We start from the raw sequence: 20,897 nt of genomic DNA on the forward strand, positions 1-20,897 counted from the left end.
TATATCAATATTTCCAGTGTAGCGGAAGTGAACAAGCGAGGCTAGTGGTGAAGGGACATTTCATGCACAGGGTATTCATGGAACTGGACACTGACCTTACTGAATAATGTTTTTGTTAAAAAAATACAGGAGAGTATGTAGAATCTGAATCTGTGGGTCGCCATATGCGCACTGTAAATGTGGGTTTGTGTGTGGTTGTGACAGTTTATCAGATCTTGGGCTATTTCACATAACTGGGTTGTGTATATACAGTATCTCAACGGAGAAAGCATCCGAGCGAACAAAACAGCGCCCCTCTGTCTCTGTATGTGTAGGCCATCTATCTGATGCGGTCTGGTCATAAAGAGTATGACGTTGTTGCTGCCAGTAGCATTGAATGGAAGAGATGCCAGTGAGCATTTGGTCTCCCTTGATTAAAAAAAGTATAAAATAATAGCCAATCATCATTGAGCTAAACTGAGTAAGCTCAACTCCACACCACAAACAAGTGTCAAGGGAAGCCAGTTTGGATTTGGCTTCACTCCTATTAAAGAGAAATACATCATTGATAGAAACAACTTGAATTGTTGCATCTTGTTGTGTTGTTGTCCTCCGGTGGCTAGCTAGCTAGCTAAAATGGTCCCTTTCCTAAATTAACCATGGATGGAGATAGGGATTTGGACTTGTGGTTTTACTAAATTCTCCGTACTGGCCAGTGATTATACCGGCGATTCTGATCCAAGCATAAAATACATTGTGCCTCTGGACTGAGAGGATGGAAGTTCAATATGTGTAATGGGTGCGTGCTGGTGGCAAGGAAGTCAGGCGCAGGAAAACGAACTTGGTATAAACGGAGTTGTTTAATAAGTGCTCACAAAACTCCGAAAACCAAAATATACAAAATAATAAAAGTGGGTACAAAACCCGTCGCGCACCAGAACATAACTTGCACATAACATATAATCAAACAATCACCGACAAAGACATGAGTGGAAACAGAGGGTTAAATAGACAACATGTAATTGATGGGATTGGAACCAGGTGTGAAGGAAGACAAGACAAAACCAATGGAAAATGAAAAATGGATCAGCGATGGCTAGAAGATCGGTGACGTCGAACACCGCCCGAACAAGGAGAGGGACCGACTTCAGCGGAAGTCGTGACAGTACCCCCCGCGCGTCGACACCGACCTCGGGGACGACCCGGAAGGCGAGGCGCAGGGCGATCCGGATGGAGGCGGTGGAACTCTCGCAGCATTGAAGGATCCAACACGTCCTCCACCGGAACCCAGCATCTCTCCTCCGGACCATACCCCTCCCAGTCCACAAGGTACTGAAGGCCCCTCGCCCGACGTATGGAACAAACGGAGTACGCCGGGGCCCCCTCGATGTCCAGAGGGGGCGGAGGAACCTCCCGCACCTCAGACTCCTGGAGCGGGCCAGCCACCACCGGCCTGAGGAGAGACACATGGAACGAGGGGTTAATGCGGTAATCGGGGGGAAGCTGTAACCTGTAACAAACCTCGTTCACTCTCCTCAGGACTTTAAATGGCCCCACAACCGCGGACCCAGCTTCCAACAGGGCAGGCGGAGGGGCAGGTTTCGGGTCGAGAGCCAGACCCGGTCCCCCGGTGCGAACACCGGGGCCTCACTGCGGTGACGGTCTGCGCCAACATTCTGGCGCAGCACGGCACGCTGAAGGTGGACATGGGCGGCGTCCCATGTTTCCTCCGTGCGCCGGAACCAGTCGTCCACCGCAGGAGCCTTGGTATGACTCTGATGCCAAGGAGCCAGAACCGGCTGATACCCCAATACACACTGGAAGGGAGAGAGATTAGTGGAGGAGTGGCGGAGCGAGTTCTGGGCCATCTCTGCCCAGGCCACGAACGCTGCCCACTCCCCCGGCCGGTCCTGGCAATAAGACCTCAGAAGCCTACCCACATCCTGGTTAACTCTCTCCACCTGCCCGTTACTCTCGGGGTGAAAACCTGAGGTAAGGCTGACCGAGTACCCCAGACGTTCCATGAACGCCCTCCAGACCCTCGACGTGAACTGGGGACCCCGATCAGACACTATATCCTCAGGCACCCCGTAGTGCCGGAAGACGTGTGTAAACAGGGCATCCGCAGTCTGTAGGGCCGTAGGGAGACCGGGCAAAGGGAGGAGACGACAGGACTTAGAAAAACGATCCACAACGACGAGGAAGATTGGTCAGGAAATCTACCGACAGGTGCGACCACGGCTGTTGTGGAACGGGTAAGGGTTGTAACTTACCTCTGGGCAGGTGCCTAGGAGCCTTACACTGGGCGCACACCGAGCAGGAGGAAACCCTCACATCCTTAGCCAAAGTGGGCCACCAGTACTTCCCACTAAGACAGCGCACCGTCCGATCGATCCCAGGATGACCAGAGGAGGGTGACGTGTGGGCCCAATAGATCAGCCGGTCGTGGACAGCAGACGGAACGTACAGACGCCCAGCTGGACACTGAAGGGGAGCGGGCTCTGCACGTAACGCCCGCTCAATGTCCGCGTCCAGCTCCCACACTACCGGCGCCATCAGGCAAGAGGCGGGGAGTATGGGAGTAGGATCCATGGGCCTCTCCTCTGTGTCATACAGCCGGGACAACGCGTCTGCCTTAACGTTCTGGGAGCCTGGTCTGTAGGAAAGGGTAAACACAAAACGGTTGAAAAACATGGCCCACCTTGCCTGGCGAGGGTTCAGTCTCCTCGCCGCCCGGATGTACTCCAGATTGCGGTGGTCAGTCCAGATGAGAAAAGGGTGTCTAGACCCCTCAAGCCAATGTCTCCACGCCTTCAAGGCCTTGACGACAGCCAACAGCTCCCGGTCCCCCACATAGTTTCGCTCCGCCGAGCTGAGCTTCTTCGAGAAGAAGGCACAGGGGCGGAGCTTCGGTGGCGTACCCGAGCACTGAGAGAGCACAGCTCCTATCCCATCCTCGGACGCGTCCACTTCCACTATGAACGCCAAAGAGGGATCCGGTTGGGCCAACACGGGAGCCGAGGTAAACAGAGCCCTCAGGTGACTAAAAACCCTGTCCGCCACAGCTGACCACTGCAAGCGCACCGGGGCCCCCCTTCAGCAGTGAGTTAATGGGAGCTGCTACCTGACCAAAACCCCGGATAAACCTCCGGTAGTAGTTGGCAAACCTTAAGAACCGCTGCACCTCCTTTACCGTGGTGGGAGTCGGCCAATTACGCACGACTGCAATGATGTCACTCTCCATCTCCACCCCTGTAGTGGAAATACGATACCCTAGGAAGGAGACGGACAGTTGGAAGAACAGGTTTTTCTCAGCCTTGACGTAAAGGTCATGCTCCAACAGGCGACCAAATACTCTGCGCACCAGGGACATATGCTCAGCGCGTGTAGCGGAGTATATCAAAATGTCATCAATATACACCACTACACCCTGCCCGTGCAGGTCCCTGAAAATCTTGTCTACAAAGGCTTGGAAGACTGATGGTGCCTTCATCAACCTGTACGGCATGACGAAGTACTCATAGTGCCCAGAGGTGGTACTGAAAGCCGTCTTCCACTCGTCTCCCTCTCGGATACGCACCAGGTTGTAAGCGCTCCTGAGATCTAATTTGGTGAAGAAGCGCGCCCCGTGCATTGACTCTATCGCTGTGGCTATGAGCGGTAGCGGGTAACTATACCTCAGTGATCTGATTCAGACCTAGTCAATACACGGGCGCAGACCCCCCTCCTTCTTCTTCACAAAAAAATTAACTTGAGGCGGGTGAAGTGGAGGACCAAATGTACCCCTGACGCAGGGATTCAGAGACATATGTTTCCATAGCCTCCGTCTCTGCCTGTGAGAGGGGATACACGTGACTCCTGGGAAGTGCAGCTTCTACCAGGAGATCTATCGCACAATCGCCCCGTCGATGAGGTGGTAATTGAGTCGCCTTCTTTTTGGAGAAGGCGAGAGCCAAATCGGCATATTCAGGGGGAATGCGTACGGTGGAAACCTGGTCTGGACTCTCCACCGTAGTAGCACCAACGGAAACCCCTAAACACCTACCTGAACACTCTCGCGACCACCCCGTGAGAGCCCTCTGTGGCCAAGAAACAGTGGGTTATTGACAAGCTAACCAGGGTAGGCCCAGCACGACGGGAAACGCAGGAGAGTCAATAAGGAAGAGACTCATTCTCTCCGTATGACCCCCCTGCGTCACCATGCCCAAAGGCGCGGTGACCTCCCTAATCAACCCTGACCCTAATGGTCGACTATCTAAGGCATGAATGGGGAAGGGCACATCCACGGGAACAATGGAGATCCCTAAACTATAGGCTAAAGCTCTATCAATAAAATTCCCGGCCGCGCCTGAATCGACGAGCGCCTTATGCTGGGAATGCGGGGACAACTCAGGGAACGTGACAGACACAATGGAAAATGAAAAATGGATCAGCGATGGCTAGAAGGTCGGTGACGTCTACCGCCAAACACCGCCCGAACAAGGAGAGGGACCGACTTCGGCAGAAGTCGTGACAATATGTAGCTAGCTGTAGAAGCCTTATGTTAACTATCTAACGTTGCCCATGAAAGAAAGTTAGGTTAGCGAGTAAGCATTTTAGCCAGATAGCCTAGGACAACAAAAATATAAAAGTGTACTGTATGACAGAGTCATAGACCATTTCATCAACATGAAAGAGAGGAGGATGGCATTGGCGTTTCTCTACAAGTAGGGTGAGTCAACATGTTTTTTCTACTTGTACGAACACACATACACACACACACACACACACACACACAAATCAGAACCATGGACAGCAACATCATACTGTATTTAGCTTACGTTGATTGGACTAAATTGTTTTTCCTATGTTTTAGTTGTCATTGTATTAGACTAAGCATATGTTATTTGATGTTGAAATGTTGAAGTTGAAATGGTGCTGGAATAGTGGCGGCAGCTCCTGTTTTCTTTGCAACTTGCAGTAACTCTCTGTGGTTATAAATCAATAGTTGTTTAGTAGTCAGAACATTTCGGAAACATGTACTTTCTTGACCATGCTGTAGGTCATGTAACTCTTTGTTACATGCAATATGCTTTGTGGACTTCACCGGACAGTGGTTGCTCTCCGGTTTTGTGATGAAACAAAGATGTGGATTTATTCTGCCACTGGGTCTTCTTATTGTCTCGGCCTTAGGTCTTTATATCACGGTGGCAAGGCATGTGCACTAATAGGCTATAGAGCAAACAATGCAATTATGACATGTTGTAATATGGCTTTTTTTCTGTCTTGTAGCTCTACTGCAGTTAGGGCAAGATATTTTATTAGAATAGGCCTAAGAATTGTGAAAATGATTTCCCCTTGTATAGTATGTTGGCCTACTGCAAAAGGTAAAATGTCATTCATCTTCATCTCAGAACTTTTCAGGATCAAATTGTAATTACAATATTTAATAGACAACCTAACCTGATTTGTCACCATGTCATGAATTGCCAGCCTACAGGCTACATGAAACAGATAACACGAAGGTGAGGCCTCGATTGTATACGTCTTTAGCAACATTACTATAACCGTTATTACAGTGATCGGGAGCCAAACGCATTGACAGCAAACCTCGAACCTATCAGAGATACTACATGTCCCGCTCTCTACCCCATGATGTTGGCTACGTTTCATGGAATAAACTCGGCACCGAAATTAATACAGACGTTCGAATTCAGAATAATGTGACCTAAATGCCGCTCAAGTGTTAGTATTATCCGAACTATTATTTTTCTCACTATGTATACTCCTAGTCGTGTGTTGTACAGCCGGTTGCTAATGATGTCCTTAGCTAAGTATTGAGCTACCGACTGACCTACTTTCCCTGTTCGCAGCGGCTCAGTCCTGTTTACAAGGGACTGCCAACGGAGGTTGAGTGTTAGAGGAAAACAGACAGAGCATAGACCTGAAAACGATTACTCCCGATATCTTGTACAGTGTATGTACCGAATAGGGATTGTTTCATGAATCGGATTTCGAATAATACTTAGGCAGCGTATGTATGCAATAATTTATGGTCTTTTCGCGATGCGTTTGTGGTGAGTCAAGCTTAGGATAGCTTACTTGGCTCAGTGAATTGCCCAGTAGGCTATGTGGGAAAATGAGTACCGACAAAAGTAAAGTATGGCTCTTTATGTCAACTAAAGTCTTGTTTTCAAGGTATGTAAAATGTTTATGTCCTTTGCATTTTTTGTCACTAGTCTTGTGAAAATGAAAACGTTTACCGGTTGGTTTTGCATCCATTTTGGATGAATAGATCTGTAGGCTACTGCTTCTGACGGTGTCAAAATACAAATAAAGTAGGCTAACTATTATCAATGTTAATTTATATGCATTATATGTCGTTTTCATAGAGAATTGTTATATGTCCTTTGTGTATTCCCCAACGTAGTTATTAATTTTCTTAAAAGGCTCCATGACAGTTCAGCTCACGGGTAGCCTATAGATTTACAAGTAGAGTGTGTCCTTGCAAGTGTAAGAGTTGTCTGTTTTGAGAAACATCGTTTTAAAATCATGTTTACGTTGATTAGAACATAGTGCTTTTGGCACTTGCATGGTAACTGATTGGTTGAGGAGGCTTAGTGCCTTGTCAAATCATGTCTGGTCAATTAATCAAGTGAGGGATCTTGAAATTATTTAAATGATGTATTTTGGGAACTTCCAGTAAGGCTTTTAGCAAGCTCTGGATCTAGCTCAATGCCTTGGTCAGTGACTTGTCATCTGAGGAGTCTGTAAAATTAATGTACCTATAATTGCTGTACAATACTTCATGTAAATGTTGCATTTGCAAATATTTCAATTTTGATTAATTTTCACATCATGATTTCAAAGGTTTGACATCTGTCATTTGACATTTCCATATAATAATTTGGCTTCTTCTGTCAGCAACCTGAGTAGATGGGTAGCTAAGTAGGCCTAGTTTATGAAACCATATGAATTCATTATCTGCCAATGTAATTTCCCCCCAGTTTAGTCATGGGACATTATTATTTCTTCACCTCAGTGGATGTTGGTTGGAGAAGGTCAGTGAATGCGTGAGATGTCCCTCCCATTGTTTGGCTTAGGGAGCCAATGGAGGTGAATCTCTCTGATGTTGTTTCCTTTTCACTCAAGACAGGGTTTAGTTAGTTGACTAGTTTAATCATGGAGAAGCACATTGATCCAGGAAGTAAAGTCAAAGAGGAATTCTCTTTCCAGATTGATGGTTGTCACTAGTTAGTACAGTCACAAAGTCAGAGGCTATATTGTAAAAATAAATGAAAACAAAAATGAGCTTTTTTGGTATTGATTTAAGATTTAAAGTTAGGCTTAGGCATAAGGTTAGCAGTGTGGTTAAGGTTAGGGTTTAGGTTAGGTTTAAAGTCAGAATTTAAGAAAATAAATTGTAGAAATACTATGCAGGGTTTAGCCATAATGATGACTTTGTAGCTGTGGTAACTATTGACGACCCAGATTGATTGGCGGTATTGGTTTGTAAAGGCTAAGTGAATAAGTACAATATGATAAGAAATGATCGTGAGCCAGAAAAAACCCTGGGCAAATTATGTTGTGTTTAAAAAGAACATTTGGCACCCTATAGGCTAGTTCTACGTTTATCACAAATCATGACCAAGTTGACGTGTTTTGACATTTCAAATTACACTAATTCAAGATTTAAATATTACAGTAAAAGTGTTACAAGAATCCTCCTTAGTTGACGAGTAAATTATGGCTTTGAATCTATTATTCATGAGGCCACGTAGGCTTGTCCAAAAACAAAGCTGAAGACAAGTAGAAAATATGAGCCTAATATAATTTAGACCGGGGTAATGTAGATTGGGGAAAACACTGGCATTACATATCACAGAAACATCACATTATGATTGGTTTGTGTTGAGAGTCAAGTACAATCAAATCACCCCCTCGACCCTTAAAGTATATCATCAGCCTGAAACACTTCATGTCATATGTGTTTAGTCTCACATTCTCTTTTCCTTTTTTCACCGTATGTGTCACTGACACTTCAGCCTAGATTTAATAACCTTATGCCATCTTTGGCTACCTCTCACCTCTCATGGAATTACATCCTTGATGAAGACTTAAATAAGTCACTTTTTTTAATGAAAGGGTTCAGATCTATGACCAGCAGCTCCCGCCCAAACCATTCTCAGCAGTGAAATCTTGACAGGTTTAAGAGTTAAAAGATTGTAAGATTAAAGATGGCTGCTTCAATATAAATTATAACTCTCTGAATACCATTGAATGTGTGTGTGTCTGTGTGAAGGTGAACCATTGACAGTGTGAATATGCTATTGCGTGGCTTTTCATTAAAGGGAAACGTCACAATTGGAAACACTTATCTTTCTCCATCTTTTTACTACGAAACATAGAAACGCACCATTTTCACATGTTGATGTTGGGGTGGTGCTGGAGACGATGAATATGAAGTTGAAATACGGAGTTATTGATTCATTCTTTGACACGGGTATGAGGTAAAGTCGAGACTTGATTGGAAAAACCCCTCAACAACAAAAGGGAAGATTAAATTTGAAGTAGGTATCAATTGTGCCTAAAATATCATCTTTGCGTTAAGCGAACCCTCTGAGTAATGAAGGGAGCCATAGTAAAGATTTATTGTGCATAATCTTATTGGGCATGGTGACAAGCAGCAGGCACCATCAAGAAACCATTTTCATGTCAATGTCATAAATACCATAAAGTGTTTTGGTTAATTTGTTGAGCTTTGAAATGTATTATGAGAAAAAAAAATGTTTTTTGGCTCATAATTTTATCACAGTTTACAACTCTTATTGGATTTTCCTTTCAGTTTTCCTCGCCTGAGCGCATGGATTTCATTTAGATGAAGAGAGCTATGTGAAATGTAATATCCATGTTGGCCCCTTCTCAGGCCGCTTCTGTATGTCAGTCAGTGAACGTATGGAATAAGAACTGGGTCTCGGCCCAATGGAAATGGGCACAGAGTCACCATTCTCAGACATACTGAACCGCAATGAACGGAAAATGGCCACCAACTCTCATAATTGCACAGACAATATACAGTATATATATATATATATATATATATATATATATATATATATATATACAGTATATATATATATATATATATATATATATATATATATATATACAGTATATATATATTTTAAACATTTCCAGCCCACAGACCTCTATTCTTTTAATTGGAGTAAAGGAAAGAATGATGTGTTGTTCCCCCACTCAAGATTATTGGAAAGATTTTTGCATGGAATACTATCTTGGTGTAAGAGTGGATGCATTTGATCTTGGTTCATTGGTTTCATTTAATTTGATCAAAAAGGTTGGTGCCTGCTGTAGTTTACTACATCTGAAAGTGGAAGATGGAAAAGGAGGGTATCTCAGATTTTAAAGAAGGGAAAGGGGGATACCTAGTCAGTTGCATAACTGAATGCATTCAACAGAAACGTGCCTTCCGCATTTAACCCAACCCTGTCTTAATCAACATCCATGTCATCAGCACCTGGGGAGCAGGTGTTGTTGGGGGGTTAACTGCCTCAAGGGAAGAACAGCAGATTTTCCCACCTTGCCAGCTCAAGGATTTGAACCAGTAACCTCTAAATTACTAGCCCAATGCTCTTAACCTCTAGGCTATGATTCAGACACTGCAGACCTGAAGCTAAGATGAAAGGGGTTCAATCATGGGGCTTAATAGTACATGGCTAATGAACTCTTTCATCTGACCTCAACATGTCAATCACATTCCTCTCGTTTAAACACATGGTTAATAGTTCCTCCTCGGTTGTATTTGATTTGATGGCTTCTGATTTACTTTTCTATTAGGGTTACATTTGCAAATGGACAAAGGCTGTTTGAATTCCCAGAGGTGTTTGCTCAAGTTTTTCTTTGTATTTCATGATGGGTTGAATGAGGTAACTCTTCCATTCTCTTTGTTAACAAAAGAGGTGTCTCTGCCTCTGGGATTTTTCTAGGTCAGTAGAGCTCCTCCCGCACGTAATGCTGCGTCCTCCGTGTTGAATTGCTGTATCCAGGTGGTAATTTATGTTTACCACACTTCCTTTTAATACATGCTGTTCACTGTTGGAAATCATGGCTAATGAATCACAATGAATAATTGTTTTTTTCTGGTAATGTGTTCAATCACTGATATTATATTCACTGAGATATGCACAGGATCTGGGTTGATAAATAATAGTTCTCCTTGAGGTAGTCTGTTGTATTTTACAATAAACAGAATACTTTTGTATGCATTTATTGTTGTTTTTCATAAGCATAGCTGCTGATCTGTTGCACCCTCTACAACCACTGTGATTACTTTTTATTATTATTTGACCCTGCTGGTCATCTATGAACGTTTGAACATCTTGGCCATGTACTGTTATAATCTCCACCCGGCACAGCCAGAAAAGGACTGGCCACCCCTCAGAGCCTGGTTCCTCTCTAGGTTTCGTCCTAGGTTCCTGCCTTTCTAGGGAGTTTTTCCTAGCCACCGTGCTTCTACATCTGCATTGCTTGCTGTTTGGAGTTTTAGGCTGGGTTTCTGTATAGCACTTTGTGACATCGGCTGATGTAAAAAGGGCTTTATAAATAAATTTGATTGATTTAGCTCCAATGAAAGCTCAAAAGGAAGCATTAAAAAGCACACCTGTTCAGCAAATAATTGGAAATAGGATGACTTTCAAGTAGGTTTGGGGACTTGCTTGGGTGTGAATAAGAAAATACTGAGGGGCAGTACTGTTGCTGGGCATAATACAGCTATGATACTTGAATTAAACTACTGCAGATTAATTAAGATACAGTAATTATCGGATGTATGTGTAATTGACATAGATATGCCATAACTACAGTAGACTTCCCCCCTTAATTCAAGCCCACCTTCTGTCTTATTATCCTCCCCAGGTTTTTGTATTTCTGTGGCGGACTCCAGGAGGAGGAGGTGGGCAGCAGCAGCAGGTGATCACTAGATTTCCCCTGGGAGTTTCAGTGCAGCTAGCGCGAATGGGATACATCAGACTTCAGATAGGGCCTGGCTGGGAGAGGGAGTAAGTATGGACAACCTTTCCGACTTTGGGTCCCTATGTCCGTCTAACCGGAGGGAATGGGAGTGAGTATCTAGGCTACTTTTATTGTATTTGTTGTGTTTTCTGTCACTGCTAAATACATGTGTTTGTATGGAGAAATACACTATATATACAAAAGTATGTGGACACCCCTTCAAATGAGTGGATTCGGCTATTTCAGCCATACCCGTAAACAAACATTGGAGTCATGCAATCTCCATAGACAAACATTGACAGTAGAATGGCCTTACTGAAGAGCTCAGTGACTTTCAATGTGGCACCGTCATAGGATGCCACCTTTCCAACAAGTCATGTTGTCAAGTTTCTGCCCTGCTAGAGCTGCCCCGGTCATCTGTAAATGCTGTTATTGTGAAGTGGAAACCTCTAGAAACAACAACAGACGCGAAGTACTAGGCCACACGAGCTCACAGAATTGGACCGCCAAATTTTGAAGCGCGTAGCACGTAAAAATCATCTGTCCTTGGTTGCAACACTCACTACCGAGTTTCAAACTGCCTCTGGAAGCAACGTCAGCACAATAACTGTTCATCGGGAGCTTCGTGAAATGGGTTTCCATGACCTAGCAGCCGCACATAGGCCTAAGATCACCATGTGCAATGCCAAGCGTCGGCTGGAGTGGTGTAAAGCTCGCCGCCATTGGACTCTGGAGCAATGGAAACACATTCTCTGGGGTGATGAATCATGCTTCACCATTTGGCAGTCCGAAGGACAAATTTGTGTTTGGCAGGTGCCAGGAGAACGCTACTTGCCCCAATGCATTGTGCCAACTGTAAAGTTTGGTGGAGGAGGAATAATGGTCTGGGGCTGTTTTTCATGATTCGGGCTATGCCCCTTAGTTCCAGTGAAGGGAAATCTTAACACTACAGCATACAATGACATTCTTAACGATTCTGTGCTTCCATCTTTGTGGCACAGTTTGGGGAAGGCCCTTTCCTGTTTCAGCAATCCCCCCGTGCACAATGTGAGGTCCATACAGAAATGGTTTGTCGAGATCAGTGTGGAAGAACTTGACTGGCCTGCACAGAGCCCTGACTACAACCCCATTGAACACCTTTTGGAGGAATTGGAACGCCAACTGCGAGCCAGGCCTAATCGCCCAACGTCAGTGCCCAACCTCACTAATGCTCTTGTGGCTGAATGGAAGTAAGTCCCCACAGCAATGTTCCAACATCTAGTGGAAAGCCTTCCCAGAAGATTGGAGAGTGTTATAGCAGCAAAGGGGGTACCAACTCTATATTAATGCACATGATTTTGGAATTAGATATTTGGCAAGCAGGTGTCCACATACATTTGGTCATGTAGTGTATGACTTACCGAGGTACCCTACATTCTAACAATATACAGTGCCTTAAGAAACACTTTTTCTACATTTTATTGTGTTCCAGCCTGAATTTAAAATGTATTAAATTGAGATTGTCACCGGCCTACACACAATACCACATAAAGTAAAAGTGGAATTGTCTTTGTAGAAATGTTTACAAATTAATAAAAAATAAAGAATTTGAAAAGTCTTGAGTCAATAATTATTCAACCCCTTTGTTATGGCGAGCCTAATTAAGTTCAGGAGTAAACATGTCATAATAATAAGTTGCATTGACTCAATCTGTGTGCAATAATAAAAACAGCTTCTATCTCAAGGCCATCAGACTGTTAAACAGCCACCACTAACATTGAGTGGCTGCTGCCAACATACTGACTCAACTCCAGCTCACTTTAATAATGGAAATTGATGGAAATTGATCAAAAACATCTGCTAACCATGTGTATGTGACAAATACAATTTGATTTGATTTGTTTAACAATTTTTAAATGACTACCTCATCTGTACCCCACACATACAATTAATTACCTGTAAGGTCCCTCAATCGAGCAGTGAATTTCAAATACAGATTCAACCACAAAGACCAAGGAGGTTTTCCAATGCCTAGCAAAGAAGAAATAAAAAAGCAGACATTGAATATCCCTTTGAACATGGTGCAGTTATTAATTACACTTTGGATGATGTATCAATACACCCATTCACTACAAAAATACAGGCGTCTTTCCTAACTCAGTTGCCGGAGAGGAAGGAAACCGCTCAGGGATTTCACCATGAGGCTAACGGTGACCTTAAAATAGTTACAGAGTTTAATGGCTGTGATAGGGGAAAACTGAGGATGGTAGTTACTTCACAATACTAACCTAAATGAAAGAGTGAAAAGAAGGAAGCATGTACAGAATAAAAATATTCCAAAACATGAATCCTGTTTGCAATAAGGCACTAAAGTAAAACTGCAAAAAATGTGGCAAATAAATTAACTTTATCACTGAGTACCACTCTTCATACAGTATTTTCATCATGTTATGGGTATGCTTGTCATCTGCAAGGACTTGGGAGTTTTTTTAGGATAAACTGGGAGACAAATTCACCTTTCAGCAGGAAAATAACCTAAAACACATGGCCAAATATACACTGGAATTGCGTACCAAGACGACATTGAATGTTCCTGAGTGTTACAGTTACAGTTTTGACTTAAATAGTCGTGAAAATCTATTGCAAGACATGAAAATGTCTAACAATGATCAACAACCAACTTGACAGAGCTTGAAGAATTTTCAAAATAATAATATTGTACAATCCAGTTGTGCAAAGCTCTTAGAGACTTACCCAGAAAGACCTACATCTGTAATCGCTGCTAAAGGTGATTCTAACATGTATTGACTCTGGTGTGTGAATAGTTATGTAAATTAGATATTTATGGTTACATTTTCAATAAAGTAGCAAAAATGTCGAAAACATGTTTTCACTTTGTCATTACAAGGTATTGTGTGTAGATGGGTGATTATTTTTTTTAAATTATATTTTATCCATTCTGAATTCAGGCTGTAACACAACAAAATGTGGATTAAGTCAAGGGGTATAAATACTTTCTGACTGCACTGTGTGCAGGGATATACTTGGTCGACTACTGTACTATGTGAACACCCTAGAATAAAGCATCTGGGCACAAGTCCGTTTCTTTAGGACCATAGTTGGAGACTGCTGTTGTATAAGATTACATTTTGAAGAATGGTTTCCATTCCAAGGGTGTCTATCTCTGTTCATAATGTTGTATGGGAGAGGGGGATTTGTATCTGCTTTGTATCTATCTGTTGATGACTTTGGTGTTAATTCAGAGAAACAGCATTCCAACTGGTTTCCCCCTCCCCTCTCCCTCTAGCACCAGCAGCTGTGTGGACGATTTGATGGATGAAGATGAGAAAGACAGGGCAAAAAGGTATTCCACCAGTGTGTGTGTGTGTAATGGTTGTGTGTGTGTGTGTGTGTGTGTGTCCTATGAGAGACAGAAGGTTGAGTGTAAGGACGAGAGATGAGGCAGACGGAGAAGTTCCCTACTTCACCTTGTATGTGTTAATGAAAGGTCCTCTTGGCATGGCCCTACTTTGACATTCCATCTGTGAAGGTGTTTGCTTTCCTGATGTGAAGACTCTTCACACTTTCAGCTCTATAAACCTCAACACCTTCAGCACAAAGACAAGTGTTTCTGTGCCTAGACAGTTTACAAAATGTCATAGGAAGCTGTTAAATATAGTCAACAAGGTCAAGCCATTTTTTGCTTTTCAGTAATGATGCATACAAGCGTGACTGAAAGTAGACTTTTAAATCATTAGTCACTGTATCAGTTTTCTGGTGGGTTCAGCTGGGGTCAGATTCATCGAAGGTTTGTGTGGGGAGAATGGCAGCAAAAACTACAAGCACAAAAAAAGATGTTTGTTTGTTTTAATGGTAGATTTTGTACATGCTATGCTGTTGATATCAGAGTGTTTTCCATAAAAAAATAAGTCCATATGGGATGAATCTTCAGAAACGTTTGCTTGTGATATCAGAAGGGATATTGTTGGGTTTCACTAGACTATCATCCTTCTCTAAGCATCCTGCAAGCTGTGAGCTGTTTTATGGTGGCTGAGGAATGAGTGAATTGTGATGGTGGTTATTTATTTGCAGCTGTCACTTCTTAGCTTGAGTGTGTTTCATAAATAAGAAGCTGTATGTAGAATCGTTGAGCTCGTAACTTCCACTGCATCTTTTGCGCATTAGCTACTGTCCTCAAATGCACTTCTTTATAAATAATGTATAAAGTGTATATGTTCAAAGTTTTAAATTACAATGAGTGTACAAAACATTAGGAATACTTGCTCTTTCCATAATGGACTGACCAGGTGAATCCAGGTGAAAGCTATGATCCCTTATTGATGTCACCTGTTTAATCCACTTAAGTCAGTGTAGATTTTTATTTTATTTAACCTTTATTTAACTAGGCAAGTCATAGATGAAGATGATGAGACAGGTTAAACAAGGATTTTTATGCTTTGAGACATGGATTGTGTATGTGCCATTCAGAGGGTGAAATGGGCAAGACAAAAGATTTAAGTGCCTTTGAACGGGGTATGGTAGTAGGTGCCAGGCCCACCGGTTTGAGTGTGTCAAGAACTACAACGCTGCTGGGTTTTTCACGCTCAACAGTTTCCCTTGTGTATCAAGAATGATCCACCACCAAAGGACATCCAGCCAACTTGACACAACTGTGGGAAGCATTGGAGTCAACATGGGCCAGCATCCCTGTGGAATGCTTTCGACACCTTGCCCGATGAATTTAGGCTGTTCTGAGGGCAAAAGGGGCTGCAACTCAATAGTAGGAAGGTGTTCCTAATGTTTTGTACACTCAGTGTAAAGGGTGAGAAATGTAATCCTGTACATTTATCATGTTTTCTATTAAAGGGCATCTCGTAACAAATCGGAAAAGAAAAGAAGAGACCAATTCAATGTGCTCATCAAGGAGCTGTGCACCATGCTGCAGGGCCAAGGTCATCCGCGCAAGATGGACAAGTCCACCATACTGCAGAGAACGATCAACTTCCTGCAGACACAGAAAGGTAGGAATGTGTAATGTAGTCGGCTGCGTCATTCATCACATTGACGTTGGCCACCTGCTGACCTGTGTGTGTGTAGCGTCTAAAAAACAACCAAAAAACATCAACACTTGAACTTGTCTTTTCCTTAAAGCTCTGACTTTGCTGATAGCTACTTTGAGGAACAATGTACTTACTATGACTGTGATATGTGGTTGTCCCACCTATCTTAAGATGAATGACCTAGCTGTAAGTCGCTCTGGATAAGAGCGTCTGTCTGCTAAGTGACTCAAATGTAAAATGCGTGTGCATGTGGCACTTGTGTCCTGCCCTCTACATAAAGAACATCACTGCTCCCAGAACGGGTGGGAAAAGGAAGGAACTAGGAGGGTGGAGGGCATTAGTTGTCTAGTATAGTATTTTTACAGACAGGAACATAGAGAAAAGAGAGGAGTTCTCCACTTCCCTACCAAGCTTGGCCCAGACAGACAGAACTTCAACTCACACAAACCAAACCGCCTGCGCGCGTGCGCCATCGTGCATAAATGTATCTTGTCCCCCCACACCAAACGCGATCACGACACGCAGGTTAAAATATCAAAACAAACTCTGAACCAACTATATTAATTTGGGGACAGGTCAAAAAGGATTAAACATTTATGGCAAATTAGCTAGCTAGCTTGCACTTGCTAGCTAATTTGTCCTATTTAGCTAGCTTGCTGTTGCTAGCTAATTTGTCCTGGGATATAAACATTGAGTTGTTATTTTACCTGAAATGCACAAGGTCGTCTACTCCGCCAATTAATCCACACATAAAACGGTCAACCGAATCGTTTCTAGTCATCTCTCCTTCCAGGCTTTTTCTTCTCTTGACTTTATATTGTGATTGGTAACTTTCATAAATTAGGTGCATTACCACCACCGACCTCGTTCGTCTTTCAGTCACCCACGTGGGTATAACCAATGAAGAGATGGCACGTGGGTACCTGCTTCTATAAACCAATGAGGAGATGGGAGAGGCAGGACTTGCAGCGCAATCTGCGTCACAAATAGAACTGACTTCTATTTTAGCCCTTGACAACGCAGACGCTCATTGGCGTGTGCGAGCAGTGTGGGTACAATAATTGAATAATATCGATTTCTAAATGTATTTTGCAACGCTCGCTCACGTGATGCGAGAGGTGTAGTCAGCCTGTCAGTCTCCTGTCAGAATCAAGGTCACATCTGTCAGTGTTTACGAGATGGCTTTTAGACAGAAACAGTCCCGATCTGGGATATTTCTTAACCGCTCTTCCTCTTCTGTTATGCGTCTCCTATTTTATCTGAGAGCTTGATCAGTTGGGTCTATTCAGAGGTATTCATCAGGATTCTTCCACTACTAGCCGATTTGGTAGCGATGGTCCCCTGGATGTTGGTGTGTTTAGTCGACTGGCCGATTGTTTGGTCGATAGGCTGTTGGTCGACCATGATTTCTTTAGTCGAGCAGTAGAAAAACACTTGTTTTTTGATCATGGTGTACAAGACACCGGAGTTAGGAAACGAGAAAACAGCCCTTGCCGTAATTGTCTAAGAAAAATGATGAGAGAGAAAACCCCAACTTAATTTGGTCTATAATCAATAGCCTACAGTAACTGTTAAATGTGCCTGGCTTTATATATCATCCATACACAGTGCATTCGGAAAGTATTCAGACCCTTTGACTTTTTCCACATTTTGTTACTCTACAGCCTTATACTAAATTTGATTAAATAAAAAAAATTCCTCATCACTCTACACACAATTCACCATAAGGACAAAGCTAAAACATATATATATATAGTGTGGTTTGTTAAAGAAATACCTTATTTGCATAAGTATTCAGACCCTTTGCTATGAGACTCGAAATTGAGCTCAATGAAAACAGGATGCACCTGTTCATCCTTGATGTTTCTACAACTTGATTGGATTCCACCTGTGGTAAATTCAATTGATTGGACATGATTTTCAGTGGCAGGGACTGGGAGACTAGTCAGGATTGAGGGAAAGATTAATGGAGAAAAGTACAGAGAGATCCTTGATGGAAACCTGCTCCTGAGCGCTCAGGACCTAAGACTGGGGCCAAGTACAACGATCCTAAGCACACAGCCAAGACCACGCAGGAGTGGCTTCAGGACAAGTCTCTGAATGTCCTTGAGTTGCCTAGCCAGAGTCTGGACATGAACCCGATCGAACATCTCTGGAGAGCCCTGAAAATAGCTGTGCAGCGATGCTCCCCATCCAACCTGACAGAGCTTGAGAGGATCTGCAGAGAAGAATGAGAGAAACTTCCCAAATACATGTGTGCCACCAAGCTTGTAGCATCATACCCAAGAAGACTCGAGGCTGTAATCGCTGCCAAAGGTGCTTCAACAAAGTACTGAGTAAAGGGTCTGAATACTTATGTAAATGTGATATTTCCCCTTATTATTTTTTATTAGATTTGCAATAAATACAAAAACTTTTGCCTTGTCATTATGGGGTATTGTGTGTAGATTGTTGATGGGGGAAAAACGATTAATCTATTTTAGAACAAGGCTGTAACGTAACAAAATGTGGAAAAAATCAAAGGGTCTGAATACTTTCCAAATGCACTATATATCTACAGAAATAAGACAGATCCTGCTTCTGTTGCCTGTGAGTGTTTGTTTAATAACCTACTGATCACCAATCCTCAAGCAACCACAACATGTCAGATGATAAACAATTTCACAAATGTGGCTGTTTTTAATTTCTGCAATGCTGTAATAAAGGCTTTACACTTTTTTTTGTTAGAGCAGCCTCTCTGGTATAATTTATAATTTATTTGCTGTTGTTTACACTCTTCCAAATTGTCAGAAAAATAACATTTATAATAATAACCCTCCTTTTTCCTTGATCTCCTTCTTGTTATTATTACTATTATTATGATCATCATTACTATAATGATAAGTCATGTTATTATCATTAGTAGGCTTAGTATAGCAGCCTTGTATTCCATCATCGAGCTATAGGCCAAAGAGTGCATCCTGTTTAGTCTTAGTAGCTTATCTAACTAGGCCTATATTTCAATACTTATATAGGCTACTGTATCAATCAATCATTTATTTGTTAATGTCATCACACAGCATAGGAGTCATTCATGATATGAAATGCAATCAAGCATTTTAGTTTGAAAATAAAATAACAAAGCGACCATTACATAATTAGCGTAAACAATAAATAGGCCTAAACCTTTCCAATTCGAAAAATGCATTCACGAATGAATGTGACTGTTTTTAGTATTTGCTGTAATAAAGGCTTTACAAAAAAACATTACAACAGACCCTCTGGTACGCTTATTTATTCAGTGTTGTTTACATTGTTCCAAACAGTCAGAAAAATGATGTTGTCATCTAATAGATACTGTTGGCAAACATAATATGCAAGTGGCACTTGCTCCTTAGCTTCTTTTTCTTGATCTCCAGTATTTTCCACAACCAGTAAAATGTATTCCATACATCTGACTTCCCTTTAACCTCCTGAGCAACCAGTAAACATTCCCCCGATTCAAGTTTATTTCTCACGTCCTCTGCATCTGTTTTGCTGTCACGTGTTCAGAGTTTTGTATTAACCAATTTATTGATGTGATTATGATATGTTATAGGCCAGGCCCTATTGGTCACGTGCATGTGATGCGTACATGTGTCACGTAAAGAGAGCAAGGGTTGAGGGAATAGGGAATGTTTTTCCTAAACAAATGAGAGTTTGGTAACAGAACTTTTCAGTCAGAAATGGATCTAATTATGTTGCAGCTTCAGCAACACGAACAGCGAGATACACACGGTTGATGTTCTGTGGTGGTCGCTGCAGCAGGGAGGAGAAAGAGACAATGGGTGCTAGTCACACAGTCACTCAGTTTTTTGTTTTTTTACACGGCGCAGCAAGTCTGAGCCAGGCCCGGCACATTCAAATCAATTGCGGTCAAACTCCCTCTAGTCACGAGTGTGTCTTTAATTATTTACTCAAACAGTTTGCTTAAAGCATCAGACAAGCTCAGTGCATATGGTTGATTTGATTAAAACACAGGATGTGTCTAAAAATACACATTTTAACATTTCAACAAATCGATTGGTTGAAAGAACAGATGACTCTTGCTCGACCAAGATTTTTTTTTGTCGGGGATAGCAGTGCTAACAGATCTATCTAACCTCTATTCCTGGCCTTATCCTCTGTTTCAGAAATCACAGCACAGACCGAGTCGTGTGAGATACGGCAGGACTGGAAGCCTTCGTTCCTCAGTAATGAGGAGTTCACCCAGTTGATGCTGGAGGTAAAATCAGCTTAGCACCACGTTAATCTCCTCTGATATTAAATAAAGCCAAAGGACATCCTTCACTTGTACTGGAAGGAATACTGTATTTTGACATCCTGATGAACCGCTGTACGCCAGCACCAGCATTACCCATGATGCACCTCTGAAACAAATGTAGCACACAACAATTATAGTAGCTGGTATTAGAATAATCACTTTGTTTTCCTTCCACAGGCTTTAGACGGTTTCCTCATAGCACTAACTACAGATGGAAACATTATATATGTGTCCGACAGCGTGTCTTCACTCATTGCCCATTTACCGGTGAGTGAGAGTTAGGCTGATCTAGCTCGTAACAGCATTGTTCTTTGTAACTTAATATTCATGTATATTAAAAAGCTGCACATTAAACAAGGATATAGATTAAATCTTGCAACCACCATGTTTCTGATTGTATGATGCGTTAAACGTTAAGCTTCCAAGGCCTACCGAGTAGCGCAGCGGTCTAAGGCACTGCATCGCAGTGCTAGAGGCGTTACTACAGATCCGGATTCGACCCCGAGCTGTGTCGCAGCCGGCCGCGACCGGGAGACCCATGAGGCGGCGCACAATTGGCCCAGCGTCATCCGGGTTAGGGGAGGATG

The 20,897-nt window shown here is 42.7% G+C and overlaps 1 protein-coding gene across 1 annotated transcript in view; it reads left to right on the plus strand.

Moving 5' to 3' along the window:
- Nucleotides 1-10,963: 10,963 nt before the first annotated feature.
- npas2 (neuronal PAS domain protein 2) overlaps nt 10,964-20,897 on the plus strand; it is a 38,363-nt gene continuing 28,429 nt past the window's right edge. The window contains exons 1-5 of the mRNA XM_038989949.1: nt 10,964-11,098; nt 14,276-14,332; nt 15,835-15,989; nt 20,180-20,271; nt 20,488-20,577. Of these exons, the coding sequence (XP_038845877.1) occupies nt 11,043-11,098; nt 14,276-14,332; nt 15,835-15,989; nt 20,180-20,271; nt 20,488-20,577 (450 nt within the window). The 5' untranslated portion in view covers nt 10,964-11,042. The remainder of the gene's footprint in view (nt 11,099-14,275; nt 14,333-15,834; nt 15,990-20,179; nt 20,272-20,487; nt 20,578-20,897) is intronic.

The sequence above is a fragment of the Salvelinus namaycush genome, chromosome 3, assembly GCF_016432855.1.
Source record: "Salvelinus namaycush isolate Seneca chromosome 3, SaNama_1.0, whole genome shotgun sequence".
Lineage (NCBI taxonomy): Eukaryota > Metazoa > Chordata > Actinopteri > Salmoniformes > Salmonidae > Salvelinus > Salvelinus namaycush.